Raw genomic sequence first — 22,645 nt, forward strand, 5'->3', positions numbered from 1 at the left:
AAGATTGTGAATGAAACCAGCCAACCCTCCACCGTAGGATTGTGAATGAAACCAGCCAACCATCCACCATAGAATTGTGAAACCAGCCAACCCTCCACCATATAATTGTGAATGAAACCAGCCAACTGTCCACCTTAAGATTGTGAATGAAACCAGCCAACCCTCCACCATAGGATTGTGAATGAAACCAGCCAACTCTCCACCGTAGGATTGTGAATGAAACCGGCCAACTCTCCACCGTAGGATTGTGAATGAAACCAGCCAGCCCTTAACCGCAGGATTGTGAATGAAACCAGCCAGCCCTTAACCGTAGAATTGTGAATAAAACCAGCCAGCCCTTAAGCGTAGGATTGTGAATGAAACCAGCCAGCCCTTAACCATAGGATTGTGAATGAAACCAGCCAGCCCTTAACCGTAGGATTGTGAATGAAACCAGCCAGCCCTTAACCGTAGAATTGTGAATAAAACCAGCCAGCCCTTAACCGTAGGATTCTGAATGAAACCAGCCAGGCCTTAACCGAAGGATTGTGAACGAAATCAGCCAATTCTTCACCGTAGGATTGTGAATGAAACAAAAAAATGCGATCAGACATGTGAGCGTGACTTTATATTTTGCTTTATCTATCTTTGCTTAGAAGACGACATTTCCCATACATCGGAGCGCATCAAGAGTAAGCAACCTTGATTTGTACAAAGGTGACCTTTTCTTTGGCCAACCAGGTAAATAGATTTTAACTTTATCGTAGATAACAGTTATCTCTGAAAAGTAAAACTAATATTAATAAATATAGCTAACAATGCTACACATAAAAATCAACTCATTCTCGAAAATTGGTGCAATTTTTCTTAGCAGTCTGTATTTATGTAATTTAAGTTTTCCGTTTAAATACGTTTCCGCTTTCAGATTAGAAAAAGATATTGTGTGGTCCCTTCATTTTTTATCTTTGATAATGTAAACATCAAATTTTAAAGCAAATAGTACATGAACTTAAAACACTAAACATTGCATACTGTGAGGGGTTCGGTTGCTGCAACTACCAGAAACCAGGGGCAACCTCAGCATCTACTGTGAGGGGTCCGGGTGCTACACCTACCAGAAACCAGGGGCAACCTCATCATCTACTGTGAGGGGTCCGGGTGCTGCAACTACCAGAAACCAGGGGCAACCTCAGCATCTACTGTGAGGGGTCCGGCTGCTGCAACTACCAGAAACCAGGGGCAACCTCAGCATCCACTGTGAGGGGTCCGGCTGCTGCAACTACCAGAAACCAGGGGCGACCTCAGCATCTACTGAGAAGAGTCCGGATGCTGCAACTACCAGAAACCAGGGGAAACCTCAGCATCTACTGTGAGGGGTCCGGCTGCTGCAACTACCAGAAACCAGGGGCAACCTCAGCATCTACTGTGAAGGGTCCGGCTGCTGCAACTACCAGAAACCAGGGGCAACCTCAGCATCTACTGTGAGGGGTCAGGGTGCTGAAACTACCAGGGGCAAACTCAGCATCTCTCTGGGAATTTATGTCGCTTTCTGTGGTTTATTCTGAAACAGTGGTTTTGGGTAATATTACTTTGATCCTACGAATCATCCTACACTAATTTAGGTCTAAGATACATTTGACCTACTGCAATCCGAACTACGACAGTGTGTTCTATAAATCAAAACATAAGACAATTTTTCTGGGCCGAGCGCTGCAGTATAGGACTGGTTAGGGGCCGAGCATTGGGACAAGGGAAGACTATGGGCTATCAACTTAAAAAAAAAAAAAAAAATATTTAGATTTTTTAAAAATGTATCCATCTATGATTTTTTTTTATCTTGGTAGATAGATGGATGGATAGATAGATAGATGAAAGGATGGATAAAGAAAATTGAATGGATAGATAGACAGACAGATAATTAGATTAATAGATGAATTAGATGGATATACAGATGATAGATAGATAGATAAACATATAGGTAGAAAGATAATTTATATATGTATATATATATATATATGTATATATATATATGTATATATATATATATGTATATATATATATAGACAGATAGATCAGGATAAGATGACCCAGGGTACTATGTAGCTGCGACCTAAACTTGAAAGCAAAATCTGCTGACACGACAACATTTGGATAAATCCTCAGTTCTACTACACAACTCATTCTATATTCCTTTAATTCACCTTTAATATTCCTTTAATATTCCTTTAATATTCCTTTAATATTCCTTTAATATCCCTTTAATATCCCTTTAAAACTCCTTTTATATTCCTTTAGAATTCCTTAAATACTCCATTTATACTCCTTTAATATTCCTTAAATACTCCTTTTTTACTCCTTTAATATTTCTTTAATATTCTTTAATATCCCCTTAATACTCCTTTAATATTCCTTTAAGACTCCTTTTATATTCCTTTAGTATTCCTTAAATACTCCATTTATACTCCTTTAATATTCCTTAAATACTCCTTTTTTACTTCTTTAATATTCCTTAAATACTCCTTTGATACTCCTTTAATATTCCTTTAATACGCCTTTTATACTACTTTATTATTCATTTAATAATCCTTGTATACTCCTTTAATATTCCTTTAATACTCCTTTAATATTCCTTAAATACTCCTTTTATATTCCTTTAGTATTCCTTTAATACTCCTTTTATACTCCTTAAATATTCTTTTAATGCTCTTTTTATACTCCTTTAACATTCCTTTTATACTCCTTTAATATATCTTTAATACTTCTTTATACTCCTTTAATATTCCTTTTATACTTCTTTATACTCCTTTAATATTCATTTAATACTCCTTATATACGCCTTTAATATTCATTGAATACTCCTTTGGTATTCCTATAATATTCCTACAATAGACCTTTAATACTCCTTTAATACTCCTTTAATACGCCTTTAATATTCCTTTAATATTCTTTTAATATTTCTTTAATACTTCTTTAATATTCCTTTATTACTCCTTTAATACTTCGTTAATATTCCTTTATTTCTCCTCTGATACTTCGTTAATATTCCTTTATTTTCCCTTTAATACTCCTTTAATATTCCTTTCATTCTCTTTAAATACTTCTTTAATATTCCTTTAATATTCTTTTAATATTTCTTTAATTTTCCTTTAATATTAATTTAATATTCCTTTAGGTTTCCTTCAAAATGCGTTTATTGCTTTATCTTTTACTGATTTAATTTATACTGTTTTTTCTCAGATAAGATCTATTAAAAAATGGATGCAATTAAAAAGAAGATGGTTGCTCTCAGGAAAGTTTTTTTTTGGTTTTATCTAAAAATAAGTTTTCTAATTTTACTTGTTGAGATGTTGACAGGAACCCATTTGACTTCAAAAGAAAAAAAGTTCTTTGCTAAAATGTGAAATACAAAACAGAGTGGTCAATTTGTTTAAACTTCAAGTTTTAAATTCAAGAATTTTTCCCACTTTGTAGATCAAAGGTTTTTCTTTTGCTTATTTGAGACAAAGCGTTTATGATAAGGACAAAGAATTTGCAAATTTCTAAATAGGACAAAAGATCTATTAAATATGACAAACATGTTATTAATTTTGACAAAGGGTTATAAAATTAGGATAAAGTGTTTATTAGTTAGAACAAAGGGTTTATTAGATAGAACAAAGGGTATATTAGATAGAACGAAGGGTTTATTAGTTAGGACAAAGGGTATATTAGATAGAACAAAGAATTTATTAGTTAGGACAAAGGGTTTATTAATTAGGGCAAATGGATTATTTGTTAGCAAAGGGTTTTTTAGTCAAGACAAAGGGTTTAATATTTAGGACAAAAGGTGTATGAATTAGGACAAAGGTTTCTTTAATTCGGACAAAGTTTTAAAAATTAGAATAACGGGTTTATCAAGGACAACAGATTTTAAGATAAGGAGAAAGGGTTTATTAATCAGGACAACGGATTTTAAAATAAGGAGAAAGGGTTTATTAATTAGGACAAAGGGCTTTTAAAATTAGGAATTAAGGGTTTAATAATCAGAATGATTATGTTGTTAATTAGGACTTGGAGTGTATTTATTAGGTAAAAGAGTTTATTGATTCTGTTTAAAAAAAAATTTAATTTGGACAAAGGGTTAATTAGTTATAAAAAGGGTTTAATATGTATCGGAGAAAGGGTTAATTAATAATAACAAAATGCAAAACCATTTTAACAACTTTTGAAAATTTAGGGTGGAACCTTTCTAGAAAGTTACAGAACAGTAGTAGGAAAAAAATACTATTTCTCTTAATGATTTTTTATCATTATTTTTAGTTAAAGAAATGATCGCCCTTACAATTCCCAAACGTTTCAATGGTTTAGCTTTATTAAGAGGTTCAGAAAAATTTTCCTTACAGTCTTGCAAAGATTTCATTTGATCTGGAACAAATTAAGAATCTTAGTTTTACCTTGAGCTTGTAACTATTGTATTGTGGTGCTCAATCTTGATCTTTAGATAATCTGCAGATTAATTTAATCTTAAATTTAAGCGTACCCAGTCATGGGTTGAAGGAAGGTTTGATAGGGGAGGAATATCTAAAGTGAAGATATGGAAAGGAGGATCCATAAGAACTATGAATCCTCGTATGTCAAGTGTCCACAGTGAATCAAGCAATTAAGATTATAAGTTTTCAACACAAAGTTGTCAGCTCTGAGCTTCTAATAAAACTTAATCCCTACAGAGAGGAGACAGACCGAGCTGTTACTAAAGCAAACGCTCTTGAGAGTGCAGCTACTGAAGCTAATGATAGAGCAGAAAAGATGGAGGAGAAACAACGACATTTTCAAAAGAAATTAAATGAAAAGGTACAAATTTTATTTTTGAATTTGATCAAACTACGGGGACTGTAACTTTTTTTTAATAGCAAACTTCAAGCAATTTCTGATGGGTTTTGATTCTATCTATATAATAGAACAAGACATTCGTGTATATATATATATATATGGACTAAAACTTTTTGTGGACAATCATGGGTGGCAATGGGGTGTTTTAGGCTAAAAAAATTGATCTTTTCCATAAAGGATTTTTTAAATATTTTTTTAAGATATTTTTTATTTTTTCCACGGGCAAGTGATAATCTAGAAAAGGGGGGCAATTGCCGGCTCTGTTTGATAACTTAAAGAGACTGTAAGCCACAGAGATCTCAACTTTGAGTCTTATTCATCAAATTTTAAGACAGCATCGAAATTTTAAGTGTCGCAACGCCTTGGCCTTTGGTTTTACCTAACAAGCTCAATTATACTTTTTTGAAGCCATAGATATATACATTTTAAAAATGCAATGCACTTGTTTCTGGCTTTAGTTTAAACGGAGTAATTGACAAAATACCGCTAGACTTTTGGTTTAAAGTGAAATGACCCTTGAAAGTTTTGCCTGATCAAGTATTGATTAGATACCAATGTTTTTATGATTCTAACAGCTGATTATATACAATTTTGGTTATGTAAAAAAATGACTTGCGCATTTCTTTCCAGGAAAACTTATCAGAAATGAATACTTTTAAAGTTAGATAACCTAGTTCTTTAATCCTTGTTTCAGCAAACCAGCTGGATTCAATCAATGAATCTCTAATCCTTGTTTCAGGAAACCAGCTGGATTCAATGAATGGATATCTAATCCTTGTTTCAGGAAACCAGCTGGATTCAATGAATGGATATCTAATCCTTGTTTCAGCAAACTAGCTGGATTCAATCAATGAATCTCTAATCCTTGTTTCAGGAAAACCAGCTGGATTCAATGAATGAACTCTAATCCATGTTTCAGGAAAACCAGCTGGATTCAATGAATGAACTCTAATCCATGTTTCAGAAAACCAGCTGGATTCAATCGATGAATCTTTAATCCTTGTTTCAGGAAAACCAGCTGGATTCAATGAATGAATCTTTAATCCTTGTTTCAGGAAAACCAGCTGGATTCAATGAATGAATCTTTAATCCTAGCAGAGATTAAAGCAGAGGAAAAAGAAAAACTATTTAGGAAATTAGATATTTATTCAATAAACTATTGTATCGATCAAAGTTAGCAAATTTTCACAACTTTCTAACTGATCATTTAGTTTGGTGAAGAATAAATATTTTCAGTTTTATATGTTATATACTTAACCCTATTCCCACTGTTATTTGGACATAACTCAAAAAGTATTAGTCTGAGGCTGCTTATTTTTTTTACTTTTCTATGACACGCCCATAGCTTTAGGCTCAAAACTGGGGCATACTGCCTGAATACAAACCACCTTGAATTTTTCCCATTCCCAATTCCCCATTTCCAATTCCCATTCCCGTGGGCAAAAAAATGTGATCATAGTTATTTTCAGAGACTTAATTAAAATTATATTTACTAGCAAAGGAATCAATCACTCGTCACAGTTTTAAATTCTTTTGTATGTACTAAAAGTCAAAGTTTGAACTATCATAGTTCTATGGCATCAGGTTACATAGATATAGGTATGAAAAAATCAGAACTTGTGACAACTGTTAAGTTTTAAAAGTTCTTTTGTTATTAATAAACGTTTTTTATCGTTTATAAAATTGATAAATATGTTCTGTGATTAAAGTATAGCAGAACAAGATATTAGTTGTTTTCCTTTACAAAATTGAAAAATATGTCTTGTGATTAAAGAAGAGCAGAACAAGATATTAATTGTTTTCCTTTACAAAATTGACAAATATGTCTTGTGATTAAAGAATAGCAGAACAAGATATTAAGTGTTTTCCTTTACAAAATTGATAAATATGTCTTGTGATTAAAGAATAGCAGAACAAGATATTAATTGTTTTCCTTTACAAAATTGATAAATATTTCTTGTGATTAAAGAATAGCAGAACAAGATATTGCTCAGCTGGAGAGAACAATAATACTCAAGGAAGCACAGGTAAACAATTTCATGAAACGGTGCGGAAAACTATTTCCTTAAAAAAAGTTTTAGATAAACATGAAAAAATAAAATATTCCGATGTTTGACCTGTTAAAGTATAAATTAGATATCTATGTTTTTGTGTATTTAAACTGTTTAGTTTTATTATTGTTTCTCTGTTAAAGTGTAGCGCGCGCGCATTTTTTGACTTATAAGAAACAATGGAGAAATTCACAGAAATAAACATTTTTTGAGTCAGAAAAACGAAATTATCTTCAACATTTTTGATCAGATAAAGGTTGCAAGGGTATACCAATGTAACTCGTAAATTTCTATCTTTGCGTGGAAGATTACATAAAATTACATTAACAAATCTTTTTTTATTTCTAAATATCTTTTTTTAACATATTTATTTTATAAATTTTAATTGTAGCAAATTTCTATAAATACCTAGATGATAGCAGCTGCAAATATTTTGATATTTCTGTTTTTCTTAATCTTCATTTTCTTCTTGTTCGTGAATTTTCCATCAAGTTCGGTTAATTTTAAAATATCCTTTATTTGTCTAGGTTGAAAGAAGTGAGGATACATTAGGGAATAATACAACAAACATGGTTGTATACAGCCAGAGGGCAGATGGTGCAGAACGTATCAGGTCAACAAAAAAGAACATTTGTCTTATTAGCTTCTCAAGTACAGGTTGTCCCAATAAACATGGGCGTCGAGGACTTTTTAAACCATCTTCAATCTTTGTAAACAATATTGTAGCAACTAGTCTTACACTTTAAACTTAATATCCCGGTCAATTTATTAGATATCAAAGGCAGACCACATTCTGAAAAGCCCAAAAAAAACTTTATGCATGTCCCCCTTTGGCGATTATTGAGAAATTAAGACGATTGTTAATGCGTCTCTTGATTTCCATGTTTATTGGGACACTCTGTATACGATGAGAATATATTTACCACGTAACTTGGCCTCTTGTGTACTTATAAAACACACGAATTTGTACATTTAGAACACACTATTTTGTACTTTTAGAATACACTATTTTATACTTTTAGAACACAGCTCTTTTAATCAAATTAATTACATTGCACAAAGAACTAATATTTTTTTGTTTTCTAACAAAGGAATTGAGTCTTTGGCACAAACAAAAATTTTCTAATTCCTATATCTTTACAATCTGATGGAGTACATATTTGATATTTCAAACTTAGATTATTTAATATAACAGCTTTCGTAGTTTGAAATATCAAAGCTCTACAACATCGGGTTGAAAAGATATTGGGATAAGAATATCAGAGTTTGTGGCAAAAACTCAATTCCTTTAAACCACAACCTCATTTACATTTCTTCATCCAAAAGCATTTGCAATCTTTAAAACTCTCTATGAACCTTTGAAAATCTTGTTAAAAAAGCCCAAGTATTATTCTATATTATTTATTTCTAAACTTATCTTTTTGTTTTCACAAATACACTGAGAACCAGAAAACTGTGGAATGAATGTCGTCTTTTTGATTGATTTTTCTTAATTAATGTTAATAACGTTTTCAGCTAAAGCAATTTTTGCAACTATGTTTAGAATATTTTTAGATTAGTTTAATTGCAAGTTAAAAAGCCTTAGCAACATACTGTGGTAGGCGATTATAGTAATACAGTAAAGACGACTTTTTTATTAGGGTTGAATTATTTACAAGCTTTTTTTAATTACAAGTAATCAAAGAGAAGCTTTTTATAATCGATAACTTCTCGTTGTTTCCATGTTTATGTGTATCTATGATGTTTCAAAGCTTAATAAAATTTAAATTGAAATCGAAAGTCGTCTTTATTGTTAGATTTCATATTTTTATTCGACTACAAAGCACGAGATAATACAAATAAAAAATCACAATTTACTATGTAGTTTGGACCCGCCTAACCAGAGTAGGTTGTTTTAATTGGTTGGCCAACTATAAACGAATGAGAATTGCAGATAAAAACAATGTACATTGTACATTTTAAACATAGAATGATAATAAATCAGGTAAAAGGTAAGGAGGAGGTGAGGGAGTATAAAACTGAATGATAACAAAAAGGAAAAAGAAGGCGACTCTCACTGTAAAATGTTTTGTCAAACGATCGTTCTTTCACAAGAACGAACAGAACGATCAAGAACGATCCCATCATTTCGAAAAAAAGAACGAACGCATACAGCGCGTTCTTAAAAATATTGGAACGATTTGTAAAGGAACGGAACGGAAATTGCTTGAAAAGAACGTTTGGAATCAGGAACGCGTTCTTATTATCAAGAACGCGTTCTAAGTTGGGAACGCATTTTAAATCAGGAATTTGTTCTAAATCATCTAGAAATAATTAATAAATAAAATATTTTTTTTTAAATTTGATCACCTGACTCATATAGCCTCTTTTTTACTTTGCTTACATTTCTGACAAAAAAAATGGATTTATAGAATTTAAAAAAAAAAGTTTTCTATCTAATTAATAATTTTTGTCAGGAAACAGTTGGAAATAGAGACAACTTGTAGAGAGGATAACATAGAACAACTTGAAAATAAACTTAAGGTAATTTGAAAGTTTCTAAAAAATTTATCTGGAAAAGTGAGAATTTATCTGGAAAAGTGAGAGTTTATCTGGAAAAGTGAGAATTTATCTGGAAAAGTGAGAATTTATCTGGAAAAGTGAGAGTTTATCTGGAAAAGTGAGAATTTATCTGGAAAAGTGAGAGTTTATCTGGAAAAGTGAGAGTTTATCTGGAAAAGATTGAAAACATGTCTTCTGTCTAGGAAGCAAAGTACTTGGCAGGAGATGCAGAGAGGAAGTGGGAGGAAGTAGCGAGGAAGCTGAATATGCTGGAAACAGATCTTAACAAGGCATTAAACAAGGTAAGATGTACAGGGACGACTTTCTAGTAGACGACTTTATAGTAAACGACTTTATAGTAGACGACTTTATAGTAGACGACTTTATAGTTGACGACTTTATAGTAGACGACTTTATAGTAGACGACTTTATAGTAGACGACTTTATAGTAGACGACTTTATAGTAGACGACTTTATAGTAGACGACTTTATAGTTGACGACTTTATTGTAGACGACTTTATAATTGACGACTTTATAGTAGACGACTTTATAGTAGACGACTTTATAGTAGACGACTTTACAGTAGACGACTTTATAGTAGACGACTTTATAGTAGACGATTTTATAGTAGACGACTTTATAGTCTTTAAACGTCTTTAGACAAAACCGCAATTTTTTTACAGCACAGTTCAGTATTTCAGTTTTAACAATTTAGTTTTTTTTAAATGGGTTCTTTTTTCACTGAAAAGGAAACTGAGTTCTTGCCACAAACTCAAATTTCTGTGCTTTCTTGTGCGTTTGCTATAAAATATATGATTTTTTCTTCCGCAATTGATCTTTGTATCAAAGACGACATCTAAATATATTGAGGGATTACAGGATCCATTCAAGGATAAATATATGAACGGGAAAAGTAATTAAAAATTGAAATCATTATGAATCAATGCAAGCTACATTTGATGCAATGTTTGTAATTGAATAGATTATCAGAATATTTTCATTTTGTCGGAAATTTTGCAATGTCAATCTAAAAAACAGTCTATGCTATATTTTGTAAAACTATGTCAATTTTTATTCAATTTGATGCTTCTTTTATTTATATATTTCGTATGAACAAATTCAAATATTTTCTGAACGACTGAACAAAAACGGTTGTTAAATGAGCGAAGTATGAACGAATGAATTTGAAAAAGCCGAACGGGCCCGTCTCTAAGCTTAAACTTGTTCAGGCGGATGGAAGTGAAGATAAAATAATTGCTCTGGAAACTGAACTTAGGATCGTCGGAGATAACATGAAATCAATGGAGGTAAAATAAGCATTCAGGAATTTTGTTCCTTCAGATAAATAAAATAGTTTCTTAATGTGGAACAGTTCTTATCTTTATAATTACAGACCTTAAACTTTTGATGACCATCAATTATGTTTCTGTTATATCTCCCCCTTCAAAAAAATTGAAAAATATCAACAAAAAAATCTTTTAGGACTATGGGGGTAAGATTTGATTTAGAGGATCAAAATCATTATTATTATTTAGAGGTTTGAAATCATGATTTGAAAGTAGTTTTGTGGTATAATAATTTTTGGATAAAAAAGGGAAGTTCATGAGAACATTTAAACCTGTTTTTGTATTAAAGGGAAGTTTATGAGAATATATAAGCCTGTTTTTGTATTAAAGGGAAGTTTATGAGAATATATAAACCTGTTTTTGTATTAAAGGGAAGTTTATAAGAATATATAAACCTGTTTTTATATTAAAGGGAAGTTTATGAGAATATTTAAACCTGTTTTTGTATTAAATTGAAGTTTATGAGAATATATAAACCTGTTTTTGTATTAAAAGAAGTTTATGAGAATATACAAACCTATTTTTGTATTAAAGGGAAGTTTATGAGAATACATAAACCTGTTTTTTTATTAAAGGGAAGTTTATGAGAATATTTAAACCTGTTTTTGTATTAAAGGGAAGTTTATGAGAATATATAAACCTGTTTTTGTATTAAAGGGAAGTTTATTGGAATATATAAACCTGTTTTTGTATTAAAGGGAAGTTTATGAGAATATATAAACCTGTCTTTGTATTAAAGGGAAGTTTATGAGAATATATAAACCTGTTTTTGTATTAAAGGGAAGTTTATGAGAATGTATAAGCCTGTTTTTGTATTAAAGGGAAGTTTATGAGAATATATCAACCTGTTTTTGTATTAAAGGGAAGTTTATGAGAATATATAAGCCTGTTTTTGTATTAAAGGGAAGTTTATGAGAATATATAAACCTGTTTTGTATTAAAGGGAAGTTTATGAGAATATATAAACCTGTTTTGTATTAAAGGGAAGTTTATGAGAATATATAAACCTGTTTTTATATTAAAGGTGAGCGAAGAGAAAGCGCATCTAAGAGAAGATGTTCTAAAGGATCAAATACGACATTTATCATCTAGGCTCAAGGTAATATGTTGACTACCTGGAGTGCCCGGCGTTGGCGGGGGAATTTTTCAAAAATCGAATTTTGAAAAAAATGATTTTTGAAAATAATTTTATTAAAAAAATTTATTTTTGGGAGAAAAAAAACTTTTTTAAAACATTTTTTAATCGTTTTTTTAGTCTTTGTTACTCCCAAGGTACCCATGGGTTTCCTAAAAATGTCAGCCCATTTGATCCAGCCGTTTGGCCAGCTTAAAGCTGACATATATGTATATATTTATTTTAGTGAAGAGCTTTTTTATATAGATTACATATAAACCAATTTGGGCCTAATCGGTTTATCTGTTTTAACGTTTATTGGATAAAGACAGACAAACAATCTTGTTTGTATTGTCTGTTGGTTTTTTGCATCTACTAACCATCAAAACAACTTCACTAAAGGAAAGGTCTAAATTCAAAACAGGAAAATCAGAGATGTTATTCATTTTTAGTTCTTAAATGGTTGCTATTAAAAAACTATTTTAGAGCTATAACTAGTGCTGTTAATCGTTTAGGATCGGGGTTTTTGTCCTTTAAAAAAACTTGTAAGATGTAAAAATTTGATTTTATTAAACGTGACAATATCTTTATAATATGAACAAAATGTAAAAACAATTGTTACAACGTTTGTTCTTCCATCATTTTTGCATCGTTTTTGCATCGTTTTTGCATCGTTTATGCATCGTTTATGCATCGTTTATGCATCGTTTATGCATCGTTAATGCATCGTTTTTGCATCGTGTTTGCATTTATCTTCTGCCATTTATTTGACATAGTGTAAAAAAATGTTTAGAATTAACAAGTTTTAAAAATTTATTTTCTTACACTTTGTCAAACGTTGACCCTGAAAGAAAATGTCTGCAAAAAGCAGCCAAAAAGGAACCAACTGAAGGCACATAACTAGCTATGACCAGACAAAAAGGAACCAACTGATTCACATCTAGCTATGACCAGACAAAAAGGAACCAACTGAAGCCACATAACTAACTATTACCAGACAAAAAGGAACCAACTGATTCACATAACTAGCTATGACCAGACAAAAAGGAACCAACTGAAGCCACATAACTAACTATGACCAGACAAAAAGGAACCAACTGAAGGCACATAACTAGCTATGACCAGTCAGAAAAAAATTCTCAGGATACAAATCTTTATTAAATTCTTATCGATCCTCTGTGTACATGATATGAAAGTCTCTCTGTACAGTTTACATGATATTTATGTACAGGATGCAGAGCGTAGAGCGGAGTATGGAGAGATGAATGTGCAGAGAATCCATCTTCAGATAGATCAACTAGAAGATGAACTCATTGCTCAGAAGCTCAAGTGTAAAGCAATCAATGATGAACTCCAACAAACTTTCACCGAAATGAGCCAACTTTATTGAGTCAAATCTATCAACTTTATTGAGTCAAATCTATCAACTTTATTGAGTCAAATCTATCAACTTTATTGAGTCAAATCTATCAATTTTATTGAGTCAAATCTATCAACTTTATTAAGCCAAATTTATCAACTTTATTTAGCCGGATCTATCAACCTTATTAAGCCAAATTTATCAACTTTATTAAGCCGGATCTATCAACTTTATTAAGCAAAATTTATCAACTTTACTAAGCCAAATCTATCAACTTTATTAAGCCAAATTTATTAACTTTATTAAGCCGAATACAGTGTATAACATTGTACAGCATTGAACAGATATATAAAATAAAAAAGTTTGCGTGCAGCTAGCTGTAATGGTTCCCGCTGGCAGTGGAGCAAAAGGTAGAATAGAAATGTTTAATCGAATTGCAATGTTTGAGAAAACTTAAGAAACTTAAATTTATATTATTTGGTTTAGATTTGAGTGTGCTAATCACCCTTTGACAAATATTAGGCTATACACAATTTGTTAAAAAAAAATCATCAGAAAATTTAGTTTTTAAAAAGTCTAAATTTTCCGATCAGATTTATCAAAAAATAATGTAGCATAAAATTGAATTTGGTTCAAACAGTTAAATACCAAGCCAAAGATTCAGAAGTAGTTATGTTATATCAAATAGTTGCATCATTTTTAATTTTTCTATAGAAAATGTAAATATTTAAATAAATCTTTTTAAAATTTAATTTCCTTTATCTACATTTATGATTGTAACATCATGCATACAGTATATTTCTTGCTTTTGCAGAATATCTTGAAAATGTCTCAAGTAAAAAGCAAAAAAAATAAATTCAATCTATCTATTAATCTATTTAATTATCTTTCTATCTATCTATATATCTATCTATCTATCTATGTTAAACCATAATTATTAACTGAAGAGAAGCAATCCGAAAATATTTGTATTATTAATATGAAAACTGAGACGCTGCTCTGATTATTGCTTTATAGTTTATCTATCTATCTATATATGTATTTCTATCTATATATTTATTTAACTATCTATCTATCTATCTATCTATATATCTATCTATCTATCTATCTATCTATCTATCTATCTATCTATCTATCTATCTATCTATCTATGTCTATCAAGATTATTTTTTATTCTGAGAGAAGCAATAATATTAATAAAATCAGACCTGGAGTGTTCTCCGGATTAGAGAAAATGGAATAACAATCTATAGAAAGATAATCTGATTAGAAACAAATAGGAAAATATTTTCAACTGAAGTATCCGGCGTTGCCATTGAAAAAATTGAATTTTACAGAGAAAAAATGTCAAATTTTGAACGAAAAACATCAATTTTTTTTTGAAAGATAGATGCTAGACACCAAACACATGATTGAACCCAGATTGGATCAGGCGCTAATGGACTCGGCATACAGAAGTAAGGGTACCCTTGGGTTCCCTAAAAATCTCAGCCAATTGGTCCAGCCTGCAGCCAGCTATAGCTAAAATATAAATGAATATATATACAAATATATATATATTATTAACTTTGTTATGTAGATGGGACCCATCCATGCATAGAACTGTGGAAACGGAATGCAACTGTTAGAGACTTGAAATGTTTTCAAATAGTTCACATGACACATAAATTGTGTGCAATGAACAAAGACCAATTTTATTCGCAAGCTATATAATGATAAGACATATATATATATATATATATATATATATATATATATATATATATATATATATATATGTCGTCCTCCTATTCCACCATTTGCTGGGTCCCGCTGTAAACATATATAATCCTTTAATACAGAGACGCAGAATATGTTATTCTCTATAAAAGGGAATGTTTTGTGTTAAAATGTCTAGTTCTGTCGTCTGTCACTCTAAACCTATAAACTATAATTTTGAATAATCTATATATAAATTTGGCTTGTCTGTTTGTTTGTCTGTCTATTTGTATCCAATAAACGTCAAAACGGCTGAACCGATCGGGCCCAAATTTTTTGTGGGACATCACGTGACCACAGGGAAGGTGTATAAATGATAAAAATAAAAAAATGTGTTTAAACTTGAAAATCCGCGAATTTTTTTTTTTATTTTCTTCTTTGTTTTTAAATGTAAACATGAACATGTTCACAATTTAAATAGAAGATGGGCGCGAAGCGCCCTAAAAGCCTAGTTCTTTATATTTCACGGGCAACGCTGGCACTTGAGTAAGTACTTTAAGATAAGAGATGTGGTGGTACATGGTGGGGATAAACAAAAAAGGACAATTGCCCCCCTCCCCGGCCCCCTCTGAATATGTAAAAGAAAAAAGGTTTACTATTCCTCTCGGAAAGAATATTCAAGAAATAAATATTCGATATCAACCTCAATGAAGAATAACGGCTGTAAATATTTACATTATTGATTGTAGTAGACAAAAATGCAAACCAAGATCAACTCTACAGTCCACTCATGTAGCTTAATATTTTTTTTTATTTAATTTATTAATATTATTAATTTATTAATATCTTTTTTTCATTTGTGAAAACTGTGCACGGGGCATAGGCGCACAATAATTCAACGCGTATAACATATTTGAATAGCTCATCCCAATCTAACAGTTGCATGGTCTGTGCCGGTTCATGTGCTGTTTAGTGTACAGTCGACCCAACACGGTTCATGTGCTGTTTAGTGTACAGTCGACCCAACACGATTCATGTGCTGTTTAGTGTACAGTCGATCCAACACGATTTCTGCAACAATTGTAGCCAGTCATGATTTCAGTGAGCTGTTTCTATCCCTACGCCAATGCTTATTTTCCATTTGAAAATGTTGACTATAGATTATACTATTATCCTTCCTCGGTAGCTTATAAACAGTCTCTTAAAGGGACTGTAGGCATAATTTAATTCACGCACCTCAGTAAAAGTAAATTCCAAGTCTGACCGCGTCAACCTTGTTGCACCGGCTAGTCCTTAGGCATAATTTAGTTAGCCTCTATTTACAGATGTAACCTTTAAACCTTTGTTTATCATCAAGTAAAGAGAAATCTATTTTTTTCTAAAAATGTGTTCAAATTGACGAGAAAAACTGCCGAGTGTACCATCCTCCACCATTTTATATTAAATATAATTTAAACAATAGATATATAATAATTTCCATATCTTTCCTTTTCTTTAGATTTCTATTTTTTTATTTTTATAGAATTGGGGGATTTAATCCCATAACCTCTATTTTTTCAGGTTTTAAAATATTTTCTCCTGAAACAGTAAATAAACGTTTTTGTTATATTTCATAAATAAATACTTACTTACTTACTTACTTAGTGTACTGTCTGAACTCAACTCAACTCAAGCTCCCATATTTCTAATGCCGTTTCCAAAATATTGAATTTTAAAAATCTTTACATAAATCAGTCAGTTTTCAACAATTTAAAGTACTTCTGAAGTAGAATAAGGAAAAGTCACAATCTCGGGCAGCCGTAGTACATTTGAATTTCCGAGCCGGGTCAACCTTTTCGGTCCCAGTTTGTACTGCACCTAGCTCTATGGACAGGACTAGCCGGTGCAACAAGGTTGACGCGGTCAGACTTTATGCTTCATATAGGTTGAATTTACTTTTACTAAAGGGGCAGATTTGCGTGCAATACTTTAAAAATTGAAGGACACTTGAAATCAAGCGTACAGTCCCTTTAATCTTGTGTAGCTGCTGGTGTAACCTAATTTCATGTGTATTCACATTAATTTCCTTCTTATCATAAATCCGGTCCAGTCTGTCCCTAGAGAAATAATTTAGAGTGCAGTTTGCATGCTATCTATCTATCTGATATTTATATATAAGAGGTTTGGTCAATCACCATCACCGAATTTAAAATAAATTATATATATTATTATATACAATTTATATTATATTATACACGCATTATATGTAAATATATTTTTCAATCTACCTCTCTCTCTAGCTTTGTAAACATTAATTTATTCGTTTACTTTATTCATTTATATTTATTCGTTTTGCACTTTTTAATATTCATTGTCAATTTTTCAACATTATATAATTTCAAAGAAAAAAATATATCTAATAAGTATTAAATCTTTCATTTTTTCCACTATTTCTTTTCCAACGCCAATTTGTATTTTTCTCAAGAAAAACAAATTTATACTTCAGTATAATTGGAAATAAACATACAAAATTATCCATCCTTAAAATGTATAAAAAATATGGACGTTCAAGAATCAATTGAAGGAACCAGCCATCTGGAAATTAGTAAATTATAAAAAACGAAATTAACTATGCTAATGACTATTTCTGCATGACTGGTTTAATTTGCAATTTAGCATAAATAATAACAGTCAAACTTCCGGAAATGAGATGCAAGGTTAGAATTATTCGAATTATAGTGACGGAGTCATGATTGTTTTTTTGCAATATTTTTAACCAAAAATTCCAAATACGTTAGAGATAAGAGAGGGACGTTGAAACTGCTGTTGTTGAAATGGTTGTTGTTGTTGTGGTTGAGGTTGAGGTGGGGGACCAGAGGGTCTAGGAGGGGGTAACCTACCCGCAGAAGTTTGCGTATTTTGCTGAGAGTTAAGTGGCGGATTTCCAATTGATTGTGGATTCTGGAGGTTTAGTTGACCACCACTCACTGGTAGAGAAGGTTGAAGTGGCAGTTGCGGTGGTCGGGGGGGTACACGGACATTGCCTAGTACAACACAATTAGTTATCATTTTGTCAAACAAAAAAATAAAACCAAGTTACTTCGCATTCACATTTGTTGATAAATTTTATATCATTACTTTGTCATTTGATATTTCTAACATAAATTATATTTAATCTAGCAGAATTCATAGTTTGAAATATCTCAGGTATACGACATTGGGTTAAAAAAGATAAAGGGTTCAAAGTTTATGACAAAGACTCAATTCCTTTTCATTGATTACATCTGACTTTAGATAAACATGCTTTTTAACATTTTAGTTTTAATATTTATGTAACACTAGGCTTTTAGGGCGCACAGTATCCTCGTCCATTTAAATTTTTAATTGTGGTTCTATCTGGGAGTATCTTCTCTGTGTACATTAATTATAACAAACAAACTTCGCGGATTTTTTAATATTTTTTCGCGCATTTTAAAATGAAATTTAGTCTTTGCCACAAACTCAAATTTTCTAATCTGTATAACTCCACAACATGATGGTCTAAACCTTTGATATTTTAAACTTAGATAATTCGATGTAACAGAATTCATAGTTTGAAATTCATAAAAGTCAAAAGCTTATGGAAACAACTTTTTGTAATTCTGAGCATTTATAAACCTTCCCTGGGCTCATGCGAGGTCCCACACAAAATTTGGGCTCGATCGGGTCAGCCATTCTGACGTTTATTGGATACAAACTGAAACAGATAGACAGACACCCAGACAAGCAAAGTATTTATATATCAGGCTTTTAGGGCGCTACGCGCTCATCTTCTAATTGTGAACATGTTCTTTTTGTAAACATTGTAATACAAACAAAATTTCCCGGATTTTATGAATAAATTCATGGATTTTGAAAATTTTCAAAAATCTAATTTTGTTAGAGGCAAATTTGAGAAAATTCCATCATCCATCAACCATCCCTGGGGTCACACGAGATCCCACAACATATTCAGGCCCGATCGGTTCAGCCGTTTTGACGTTTATTGGATACAAACAAACAAACACCAAAAAACCCTAAAAAACAAAGTATATATATAAATAGATACAAACCTGTACTAGAAACTGCAAATGGAAAAGGACCAGATGGATTAGAGGGATTAAAAACAGGAGGGGATTGAATAGGATTAGATTGAAATTGGATTGAAATAGGATTAGATATAGGAGGGGATTGGACTGGATTGAATACAGAAGGGGATTGGGTTGTTGATGGTTGTACGAATATATTGGATAGATTGTTGGGATTGGATGGATTGGATGGACGGCCTACTGGTCTCGAGGGATTGAATCCTGGATCGCTCGTGAACATAAGTCCAGGTTGGACGCTGTTACCCTCCATGATGAATGAGTTGTCTACATCACTAAAAAATAAATTTTAAATAAATATGTTTTTCAAATATCTGTTTTTCAAATATCTGTTTTTCAAATATCTATTTTTCAAATATCTGTTTTTCAAATATCTGTTTTTTTTAAATATCTGTTTTTCAAATATCTGTTTTTCAAATATTTGTTTTTCAAATATCTGTTTTTCAAATATTTGTTTTTCAAATATCTGTTTTCCAAATATCTCTGTTTTTCAAATATCTGTTTTTCAAATATTTGTTTTTCAAATATCTATTTTTCAAATATCTGTTTTCCAAATATCTGTTTTCCAAATATCTGTTTTTCAAATATCTGTTTTCCAAATATTTTTTTTTCAAATATCTGTTTTTCAAATATTTGTTTTTCAAATATCTGTTTTCCAAATATCTGTTTTTCAAATATCTGTTTTTCAAATATTTGTTTTTCAAATATCTATTTTTTGAATATTTGCATAAGAATTGGACTAGGACTAGGACCAACATTTAAGCCCTGATGATTTGTTTAATGACTCGAAAAAGTGCTGTCGTATTAAATTTGTAATTTTAGAAGGTATCGTTTAATTAAGATTTTATCGTTCGGTTAAAGGTGTTAAATATACGAAAACCTCTCTGTTTTCTTTGAACAATTAATAGTGTTTATTTTTCTCTATTAAATCTCGGAAAGCCCAGAAGAAAAATCTAAGGGGGTTCAGATATTTCTTAATGATTTTTTTAAATCTTAAACAATATTGATTTGCTGAAGTTGACGGAGATATTTTCGAAGTTTCCAAATAATGAAAGGATTGGACGACAAAAATTAAAAAAAACGACCCCTTTATAATTAAAAACTTTATACAACAGCATCTTTTGCAATACTTTTTAACGATTAAAAAGAGCTGGAGAACAATGTAGATAAATACTTCGTAACACAAGTCTAATTTTGTGTTTCAAGTAGAAATCATAACTTTTAGTGGGTGACACACCCCCTACCTCCCCTTTAATAATTTTTAAAATTTTTAATATTTGTCTTTCAAAATATTCGATTTAAGTTACCTAAGACTGTTGTCAAACACTGCCTGTCTATCATTTCGAATATAAGCATCCTCAAATCCTTAAGATAAAATATTCAAAATATAAGAGACCTTTCATTTACCAAAGGTATGTGCGATTAACAACAGTACCATTTTAAACCTTTCTATTTTTGAGTGGATTCTTTTAAAATTTTAGTCTTCTGACTGGAAGATTTATGCTGCAGAAACAATGAATGAATTACCCTAAATTAAAATATTTTCGATGTGAGAAAAACAATGCTGTCTTCCTTGTTGTAGCTTAGACCAAAGTTTTGAGATATTTCTAAAAATTTTCAAATGAACTTGCCACTACTTTGATGGAGGGTCCTTTAAAATTCGGTAAAAAGTTAAATTTTATTTTAAAAAATTTGTACCTTGGCTTAGCTTATAATCACTGTGGAACATTTCCAGATGAGAGTTTTTAACCAGAGTTCCTGTGGCTTCATTGATAGCTATAGGACCAGTCATCCGTGCTGCTCTGAAGCTGCTTGGTAGAGAGTTTATAAAATCCGGCATATGAATTCCTTTTGGAGAGTGATTTCCACCTTCCGCGCCTTCTTCTTTACTCCCCTTCTCCTCTGATACATTATCATCTGTTTCTTTAAGTTCAGCTATCCTAGGTATTACATTCTTGTAAATGAAAACGTAAAGTAGAATGGTACTAGTCCTAGGACCAGATTTAATGAATAGCAAGAACTAGTTAAACCAAGTACCGCCTAGATGATCAAGGACCAAATTTGAACCACCAATTCAAATCCTTCCTCATCGGTGGTTCAAATTTTAATCGGCAGTAGGTAGTTAAGGAACGCAGCTCAAATTATTATAAAATGTGGAGAGAGTGGTTCAATTTAATCTACTGTATTCCTTAAATCTGGTTCCTAGTCAAATAAATCTTTTGTTCAGATCTAATTTCTATAAATATATACGATTTACAGACCAAAAACCACAATTATTCAGAGTAGAAAACAAAAAAAAAGTTTTTTGCAACTCTACAAAAAATAATTCTCTGATTGAGTCTGCGCATTTTATATAAACTCAATCACGATGAAATGGCAAAATATTAAAGTTATGCATAAGATTTCTTCACCTTTTAACTTTCTCACTATTGGATCCTTCTATACTCATATCGTCTTGGATATCATTTGCATTAATAGCTTGTGCCCTTAGGATCGGTAGTTTGGGAGTTCCGTCATTTTCATCAGCTGATGAAGCATCAGCTGTTGGATCAGCTAATAACGTGTCAGCTGACTCAGGAAAGTCAATTTCATATGTGACACCTGAATAGTCTAGAACAATAGGCTTGTTAAACAAATTGTAGTGTGGTACTTCAACACTGTTTGTAACCTCTGATTCTGTAATCTTTGCTGGATGGCTTGAAGCGTTGTTATTTTGTGTCTGTGATTCTGGAAGATTTGTAGAGATTTGTCCAACATTATCTGCAGGATAGTAACTTTCCACAAATGATGTGTACAAAGGAACTGAGTTTAGGGAAAATTCCTTTTTAAGTTCTACTTCTTGGTTTGAATTTACTATATCTTCAGAACTGTGTGAAATAGTTTCAAGCCCGGTGTATAATTTGCTTGTGGAAGGAACAGATAAGGCGCCAGACAAAACTGAAGGATTTGGTATTTCGAACTCAGCAGTGGTAGTATAAATAAACTCATCATAAATAGTATCGGAAGATGGATTTTCAGTAGTTAAGGGACCATACTTTGATTTCAAGTCAGAAGATGGTAATATTGGAATAGAAATGGGGTTATATTTTGTATTATACTCAACTGAGGGAAATAAAGAGACATGTTCAATTGAATCATATTTTTTAGCGTAGCTAGATAAAGAAGACTTTAAGTCTTCACCGCTTGATGAATCCCTAGTTACAAACTGATAGCTTTCTAAAAATGGATTTGAAGGTGAAATTGTTGGATTGTCGATTAAAGAGAATTTTGGAACTCGTTTAGAGACAGAGGAAGGATAATCTTGATAATCTGAATCAAGCTCAAGACTGGAAACTTCTTTCTCTCCAGAATAATACTCTTCGTTATCAAAATCGTTAGCCTGAGAGGGATAATAATCGGTAGATTTGCTTTGATTAGAGTTGTATATGCTAGGTGAATAACTAGAGACATTTTCTTCAAACATCTCCACTGGCTTGATCAAAGCATTGGTGTCAGAGTTGAACAACTTGTCGACTGGAAAATAAAAGAAAAGTCAGAAAATTTGAACAGCCTCATACCAATACTTTTTGGGTCAGTCAAAACA

General features: G+C 31.5%; 2 protein-coding genes across 2 annotated transcripts; one reads left to right on the plus strand and one right to left on the minus strand.

Annotated features, from left to right (window-relative positions):
* The first annotated feature begins 3,184 nt into the window (after positions 1 to 3,184).
* Positions 3,185 to 13,809, plus strand: LOC111713377 (tropomyosin). The gene is made up of 10 exons (XM_023488226.1): positions 3,185 to 3,268; positions 4,686 to 4,809; positions 5,904 to 5,980; positions 6,818 to 6,875; positions 7,427 to 7,512; positions 9,356 to 9,422; positions 9,644 to 9,742; positions 10,671 to 10,748; positions 11,812 to 11,886; positions 13,133 to 13,809. Exons 1-10 carry the CDS (start codon positions 3,234 to 3,236, stop codon positions 13,289 to 13,291), a joined length of 858 nt encoding a protein of 285 aa, XP_023343994.1. The 5' UTR covers positions 3,185 to 3,233; the 3' UTR covers positions 13,292 to 13,809.
* Positions 13,810 to 17,387: 3,578 nt separating this feature from the next.
* LOC111713381 (uncharacterized) lies at positions 17,388 to 22,575 on the minus strand (the record flags this gene model as incomplete). Its single annotated transcript, XM_023488230.1, has 5 exons — positions 17,388 to 17,982; positions 19,030 to 19,337; positions 20,370 to 20,427; positions 20,761 to 21,002; positions 21,474 to 22,575. Coding segments are annotated over 5 exons (1,982 nt in total), but the record flags the coding sequence as incomplete, so codon positions are not given.
* Positions 22,576 to 22,645: the final 70 nt, after the last annotated feature.

This window comes from Eurytemora carolleeae, unplaced genomic scaffold (genome assembly GCF_000591075.1).
Source record: "Eurytemora carolleeae unplaced genomic scaffold, Eaff_2.0 scaffold1416, whole genome shotgun sequence".
Taxonomy (NCBI): Eukaryota; Metazoa; Arthropoda; class Copepoda; order Calanoida; family Temoridae; genus Eurytemora; species Eurytemora carolleeae.

Excerpts from the sequence above, each read along its gene's own strand:
- LOC111713377 (XM_023488226.1), top strand. The coding sequence starts at position 3,234 with ATGGATGCAATTAAAAAGAAGATGGTTGCTCTCAG. Across the intron at positions 6,876-7,426 it reads TAATACTCAAGGAAGCACAG|GTTGAAAGAAGTGAGGATAC; the intron begins GTAAACAATTTC and ends TTATTTGTCTAG. Across the intron at positions 10,749-11,811 it reads ATAACATGAAATCAATGGAG|GTGAGCGAAGAGAAAGCGCA; the intron begins GTAAAATAAGCA and ends TTTATATTAAAG.